At 34.2% G+C, this 8,047-nt stretch overlaps 1 protein-coding gene across 1 annotated transcript in view; it reads right to left on the bottom strand.

Moving 5' to 3' along the window:
• Window positions 1-4,868: 4,868 nt before the first annotated feature.
• Window positions 4,869-8,047, bottom strand: part of LOC106463377 — a 69,978-nt gene continuing 66,799 nt past the window's right edge. Inside the window, exon 13 of the mRNA XM_022390849.1 lies at window positions 4,869-7,375. Within this exon, the coding sequence (XP_022246557.1) occupies window positions 6,290-7,375 (1,086 nt within the window). The 3' untranslated portion in view covers window positions 4,869-6,289. The remainder of the gene's footprint in view (window positions 7,376-8,047) is intronic.

The raw sequence follows: 8,047 nt of genomic DNA, 5'->3' as shown, positions 1-8,047 counted from the left end.
CATTATTATACAAAATACAGATATCGAAATCCAATTTTCAATACCGTAAGCCTGTAGACTTACCGCTGGCTACTCTAGGGTATTTTGTTTACAAAAATGTTTTCCTTATTTTTGGAATTGCATATTCGTTGTTTTCTAAGTATTTAATGGGGAAATAAACCTGTCCAGTTGTGAAAGAGTGAGATAAGAAAACAGCACAAACATATTAAATTGTATATTATTAATTATTAAGTTATTTCTTAGTCATTAAATTTTAAGTTGAATAAAGATTACGTAAATAATCATCGCTTATTTGTAACAAGATATTTTATTGACGCCTAGTGGTTGAGCACTAAAAATCGGGTTTCGATACCAATGTTGGGAGTAGTACGATAGCTCACTGTGTAGCTTTGTGCTTAACCAATCCACCGACTTTGTTTTATACATAAGTTATTCTAAATTTCACGTCTAAAAAAATTAAACATGGATATTTTAAACATGAACTAAACCCAGACTTTTCGCTTTACTCCATATGGATAAAATGTAACAAATGATACTATATTTGATTTGGTAAAACTGCACTTTGAATGTTTCAGAAGATATAAAGAAGAAAAATGTATGAATATTTATTAATAAATTAAACATCCATTTACATCATAGTCACTATTTCTACAGAATAATACACATATCTGCCATATTATAAAAAGTCATTCATGCAAACGTTCTAACTTTTTATTTATCAGCTGCTGCTCTTTCACGAACTAAGAAGTAAATGTGTACGGGTGTCTTATAAAAATTAAAATGCAGGTAGTATGGGAATTTCCATGAAAAACGAACCCACTTTTGGAGCCGAGCCAGGTGAGGCCTTGTAGTTAACATTGCTGAAAAAAAAAAAAGAGAAAGAGAAAGAAACAAAAAAGGCGCCCCACTTATTGTGCTAAATCTTATTATTCTGTCAAATAAGAGTACTCCAAGAGTTGGCGGCGGGTTCTGTTGACTAGTTGCCTTCCATCTAGTATGGCCCGGCATGGCCAGGTGGTTAAGACGCTCGACTCGCAATCTGAGGGTCGCGGGTTCGAATCCCTGTCACACCAAACATGCTCGCCTTTCAGCCGTGGGGGCATTATAACGTGACGGTAAATCTCACTATTCGTTGTAAAAGAGTAGCCCAAGAGTTGGCGGTGGGTGGTGATAACTAGCTGCCTTCCCTCTAGTCTTACACTGCTAAATTAGGGACGGCTCAAAAACAAACAAACAAAAAAAAAACAGACCATCTAGTACATCTGTTGAAAATTAGAGAACCTGTTAGCTTTGTGCGAAAATTCTAAGAAAAAAAATCTTTAGTTCTTCCAGTGAAGCATCCGTCATAGTTGTATTTCAAGTGATGTTCTGGTTATTATTAATACCTTCTTGCACTAATGTTTAGATCTCTTAGTCCAGGAAATAAGAAGTACTATGTAAGTAGGTGTTTTTTAAGTATAACTACTTGAAGATGCAAGTCAAAGTTAACCAACAAACCTCGAACAAACTTGTAAATACATGTGTTAGATGTAAAATAAGGACTTCCTTAATTTTTCTGAGTTTTCCTTGTATTTTCTTCATTTCAACATTCAAAATTCTACCCTTTTTCCCATTTGATCTTTCCACGTCTTCAAGTGTTACATGCATACCTGATTCTCATGATTACCGAACTGCTCTATCTCTTCTATAATCACAAATATCGAGTTCAGCGCCATCTGTTGAAATTTACAAATGAAAAATAAAACATATAAAGTTTGTTTTCCATTGGAAGTACGAAGAAAATAGTCACAGATAAAAAAGTTGTTCATGCAATTTATAAAAAATATTGGTTTGCATATGAAGTTCGTGATAATAATTTTTCTTTTCTCAACCACTGGTTTTGGTATCAATAGCGGTTGTTATAGTGACAATATAAAAAAAGTAAACGTTGTTTCCTGTAATATTGTAATTGAGAAGGGAAAATGTTTCGAAATTTTGTGAATACTTTACACACATAACAGTTACAGGATGAAGACTGTCAGCGACATTTTAGCCAGGCTGTTGAGCATTAATAAGGTCCCCCAGGACGACAGCGGTAAGTTTACGGATTTACAATGCTAAAATACAGGATTCGATTCCCTGCAGTGAACACAGCAGATAGCCCTAATTGGCTTTGCTCTAAAAGAAACAAACAAGATGAAGACCAAATGGAACACCAGTCTCTGGTCGTCATACATTTCAGATATCAGGCTATGGCAAGCTTAGAAATTGAAACATTCTGATTTATAGATTTCTGACTCGTATTCTTTACCATCTTGAAGATTTTTATTGACTTTGTTTCCTTGTAACATTAATTTTCGTTTGTTTTTTTTACTTTCCATTTTCTGTCCATGACTACTGTTTTATTACATTTATCAGCTGAAATAATAGTTAGATCATCGCTGATTTTTTTGGACCATTTAAGTATTTTCTTTGATTGTGATTCCAATCGATGGAGGTTGCCTTGCATATTCTATAGCAGAAGTACGTCATTGCCGAGTTCATCTTCTCTGTTTTCTCCTAACTAAGAAGAGCTGTAGATTTCACATTTTTCTGCCCCCCAGTGGCAAAGCGGTATGTATGCAAAGTTACAATTCTAGAATCCGGGTTTCGATACCCATGGTGGGCAGAACACAGATAGCCCATTGTGTAGCTTTGTGCTTAAATTCAAACAAATCCTCATTAATTTTTAGTTGATTCACGAGCTTTCGGTTACAATTTCTGCAATGTAGTAACTAACAATGGTTCCATTAAGATCATCAGAACTCTGAGACTAGTTTTCATAGAACAACTTTATTCTGGTTTATGTGGAAAACAGAACTGCAGGAAAAGCAAAAGTACTTTCTTCCATTTCCTGTCACATTTCACCTTTTTCTTTTTTACTTCCCTAAGTCATTAGACCTCTATGGTTGAGATATGTCGATGATACTTTAATTTTCTATAGCTATGGTCATGAGTGTCTGAAGAAGTTTTATAGTCATCTAAAAACCAACATCCATTCACACAGTTCATCATGTAAGTGGAAAGGAAACATAATTTTTGTGGATGGATACCGTTGTTTTAAAAACGAATACCGACATGGTACTCACATCCCATATAAAACTAATACGAACTAACAGTCACCTACTCTACTCCTTCTGCCATCCAGAATTAGCTAAAAATTGCCTCTATTATGGGAACCATTACGGACTGAGCCTTACCAATTATATGCAAAATATTTAGAAACAGAGCTAAAACCACTTCAAGAAACTTACAAACTAATGAAAATCTAACTAGAATCGTCAGAAAAATTGTAAATACAGAACGTATTCAGATCAACTATAAACAAGAAACTGAAAACATCAAAGTTTCTTCACTGTCTTATAGTAACATATTACAGGACCGTCAGAAAGGGGGATGCGTTGGATGTAACACCCACCCTTTTTTTTTCCAATTAAGGACCCCTCGGTATTAATTTTTTTATGAATAGGTGAAAAAAACAACAACAACAACAACAAAAAAAAAAACGTCCAACTCTTTCCAATAAAAATGTACCCGTCAACAGCAAATTTGATTTAATAGAAACTATGTAATATTATTGGTGAATGAGCCCCTCCACAGTAGAATTTGGTGTGAAAAAATTAACTAAAATATATTAATAATAGTCAGAGCCAGTATCTATAATGATAGTCAATGGCCCATTTAATGGTAGGTAGGAAATGACCCCTATATATATCATCAGAGTGGACTCTCATTATCGCCAGAAGAGCCTCTGTACATTGAGTGGCAGAATCCAAACATTTATTTAAAATGGAAAAATAATAGTAAAAGTTTTATAAGTATGTAAATGTATAACAACAGTGGTGTAGCCACAATGAGGTACGTGCCTCGTCGTTTTTTTTTTTTTGGCAAGGGGCCCCTGATAGTAAAATAACAAGAGGGACTCTTGATAGTAAATGAACAAGAGAGACCCTGATAGTAAATGGACAAAAGGGGTCCTTGATAGTAAATGGACAAGAAGAGTCCCTGATAGTAAATGGACAAAAGGGGTCCTTGACAGTAAATGGACAAGAGAGACCCTGATAGTAAATGGACAAAAGGGGTCCTTGATAGTAAATGGACAAAAGGGGTCCTTGACAGTAAATGGACAAGAGAGACCCTGGTAGTAAATGGACAAAAGGGGTCCTTGATAGTAAATGGACAAGATGAGTCCCTGCTACATACCAAAGAAAATATTTAATAATTTTAGTGCGTTTACATATTTGTTTAATATTTGTATATTATGGGCCATATATGGGTTATTCTATAAACTATTTGCACTTTTCAATATATGGGAAAGTTTGATATGAATTTGGTTTGGTTTTGGACTGCTAAGCTAGCATGTCAAGTTTGGTCTGGATCGGACAGCATGTTTAGGAGGATATGAGTTCACAGACAGACAGAAAGTTTTCCTTGATATTGGATACTTACTACACTGGTATATAATATGGTTTGGTTTGTTTGAATTTTACGCAAAGCTACAAGGCTATCTGCGCTAGCCATCCCTAACCTAACAGTGAAAGACTAGAGGGAAGGCAGCTAGTCATCACTACCCACCACCAACTTTTGGACTACTTTTTTACATACTAATAGTGAGATTGACTCTCATCTTATAACGTCTCCACGGCTGAAAGGGCGAGCATGTTTAGTAGGACGGGGATTCAAACACGCGACATGCAGATTGCGAGTTGAGCGCCCCTAACCACTTGGCCACGCCAAGCCAATTTAATATGTATAGCGTATATACACTATCCTATCAAAAGTCATGGGACACGGGTAGTTATGAATAAAACCTGTCTTTATTCCAAGAAATTAACAGCCTTTGGCCTTAATGACTGCTTCAGTGCAATGACCACAAATATTTACTATTCTTATTTTTTGTGGTATTAATCTGCATTGTTCTGAAATTGGAGATGTTATAGCCTTCGTAAAAATGTTAAATATATATATATACACGTAATTTATTTTCTTTTTATAAATCTAGTTTGGTTTCTGAAAGACCAAACCAATTTCGTCGAGTATGTAAGCTTGAAAGAACAACGTCAAAGTACTTGCCAATATATAATTGAAAACTGTTGAAGGTTTAGGTCTGTTGACTCTATCGTTATAACACAAAAACATGTATTGTACAGAAACAGTAATTGTATACTAGAAATTTGGATGACACTTAAACCATGTTTTTTACACAACGATTAACTGTGTACTAAAAATTTGGAAAGCACTTAAAACATGTCATTTAACTATATACTAGAAAATTGGATAGCACTTAAAACGTGTCTTTTAAGTATGTACTAGAAATTTGGAAAGCACATAAATCATATCTTTTACACAAAGAATAACTATATATACTAGAAATCAGAGTAGCACTTAAAACGTGTCTTTTTAACTATACACTGGAAATTTGGACAGCACTTGCATCATGTTTTTTTACACAAAGAGTAACTCTATACTAAAAATATGGAAAGCACATAAATCATATCTTTTACACAAAGAATAACTGTATACTAAAAATTTGGAAAGCACTTAAAACATGTCTTTTACTCAAAGAGTAACTGTGTACTAAAAATTTGGAAAGCACTTAAAACATGTCTTATACTCAAAGAGTAACTGTGTACTAAAAATCTGGAAAGCACTTAAAACATGTCTTAATTTGTCAGAAATTTGGATAGCACCTAAAACGTGTGTTTTACTCAAAGAGTAACTATATATAATAGAAATCAGAGTAGCACTTAAAACATGTCTTTTTAACTATATACTGGAAATTTGGACAGCACTTGCATCATGTTTTTTTTACACAAAGAGTAACTGTATACTAAAAATATGGAAAGCACTTAAAACATGTCTTAATTTGTCAGAAATTTGGATAGCACCTAAAACGTGTGTTTTACTCAAAGAGTAACTGTATACTAAAAATTTGGAAAGCACTTAAACAGAGTAGCACTTAAAACATGTCTTTTTAACTATATACTGGAAATTTGGACAGCACTTGCATCATGTTTTTTTACACAAAGAGTAACTGTATACTAAAAATATGGAAAGCACTTAAAACATGTATTTTACTCAAACAGTAACTGTGTACTAAAAATTTGGAGGGTAACGGTGACATTTAGATATTTTTGCATAGATGCTTCTTAAACGATAAAAATATTGCTAAAATAAAACTTTCTGATTTTATGACACTCGCAAAGCTTGAATATCTTATGTGATATTTACTTATGATAAGACGATATTTATAAAAGTATAGAAAAGAGGACTACAACTCCGAATCTTTTATTGATTCGTTCCAAGCTAAAAGGGATGTCATAGGTACGACATTCTTTGTGCTCCAATGACATAGCCCATGTAGAGATTGAGGTCGATCACTATGATATTCATTTGTTCCGGTTATGATTTCCAGGTTGCTGTTCGGATATCTGAACCTGTATAAACTTCTCGAGTCTAGAGACGACTTTATTCTTCTCGAATCTGTATGTTTTGACATTTTGTCACACGATAGATTATTGGCTGATTTGACTCTTTTATGACAGGTTAACTTACAAGAACAAATGCAGTTATCTACTTTGTTTTCTGTTCCAATTCTTCCTCGATAGGAAAACGTTTTAAATTTTACGCTTCTCTTGCGACGGAGTGTTTCGACATTACCCAAGACCGAGTTGGCTTGTGCCACAACTTGTGGCATCGGTTTACTCTGAATAAGTTGCTTGTCAGTACAAAGAAGCGGGTTAGTCGCTTGGTACGGATTTTGGTAATGTCCGAAATGATCGTTATCAGGTGCACTGGTAGAACTTGGTGTTACGTAATTAGTATTCTTAGAACATAATATTTTTCTACAATTCTTGTTATTTTCGAAATGCCTTTCATTACTCCTTGTAAGACGTTGATAAAATTCAGTAGATGGACCGTAACTACTAGGGGACTTACTACATGTTCCTGAAGATGAAAAAGAAACGAAGGGCTCTCCATTGGCAGACTCTTCACGACTTCTGGTAGGGGTGTCCGAATGACCAACTTCTACCTCTTGTGGCCAAGATAACTGTTGAAACAAATTTCCAAATGATTTTCCACCAGTAGAGGTCCTATTCCCCGTGTTTTCTGTTGATTTTAGACAGTTTGTTTTAAACCTTTTATTAAAATCTAAATCATGAACAAAAGCGAGCTGGTCCAGAACTACTTCTAAGGTGTTTTCATCATTTATCGCAGCAACATCTTCATTATCGAAGCTATCATTTACGAGTCCTGTAGACCGGGTGGGAATAGACACTGGAACATGAGGAAGAATGTATCCTTCCGCCGTACAATCTCGCTGACGTAGTTCCTGGATTACACTTCTACCAAGTCTCTGAGGATAAAGATATATAAAGATTATAAAAGTATTTTTTTTCAAAAGTTTAAAAGATTCTGTATCATGCCAAATAGTACCTAAGACGGTTTCACGGCTGTAAGAGAAACAAGAGGAAATCCTCAATAACAGCGGCTGTAATTAGATCTCAAATTGGCCAAGAGATGTAGCTATGAGTTTAAAGTTTGTACTTGAAAAAACTCAGAGCCATTCTGTGAGCTGTTATGCTGCGGCTAAAAATAACACAGTTTTTTCTTCAAAGGTATAGAAAGTAATACGAAACGTAAGCGACAACGTTCATTTTTCTGAAACAAATTTAACAGTTATGTAAAATCAGTTCGTAATAAAATAATAATAGGATATAACAAGTGAATCTAGTACATGAAATTCGAGGGTTAATAATTTTTTTAACAGTTGGAGAACAGGGAGATTATTACTTGAAGATAAAGCTAATATTAGATTTTGTTACATGTAATAGTTATAAAGAAACCATAGTCAGAAATGTGTTTCTTATAGTAATGCAGTTTTTTTAAAGGTTTAGTAATATATCTAGCATAGTTTTCGATTTTCTAAAAAGTTAAGATTTCCAGCATTACTTTAAACTAAAAATTATGTAATTGTTTTAAGAAGGTGTAGGCTTCACCTTAATTTTTTTAAATTTCGCGCAAAGCT

This window comes from Limulus polyphemus, unplaced genomic scaffold (genome assembly GCF_000517525.1).
Source record: "Limulus polyphemus unplaced genomic scaffold, Limulus_polyphemus-2.1.2 Scaffold1389, whole genome shotgun sequence".
Lineage (NCBI taxonomy): Eukaryota > Metazoa > Arthropoda > Merostomata > Xiphosura > Limulidae > Limulus > Limulus polyphemus.
This window is presented reverse-complemented; position numbering and strand designations above follow the sequence as displayed.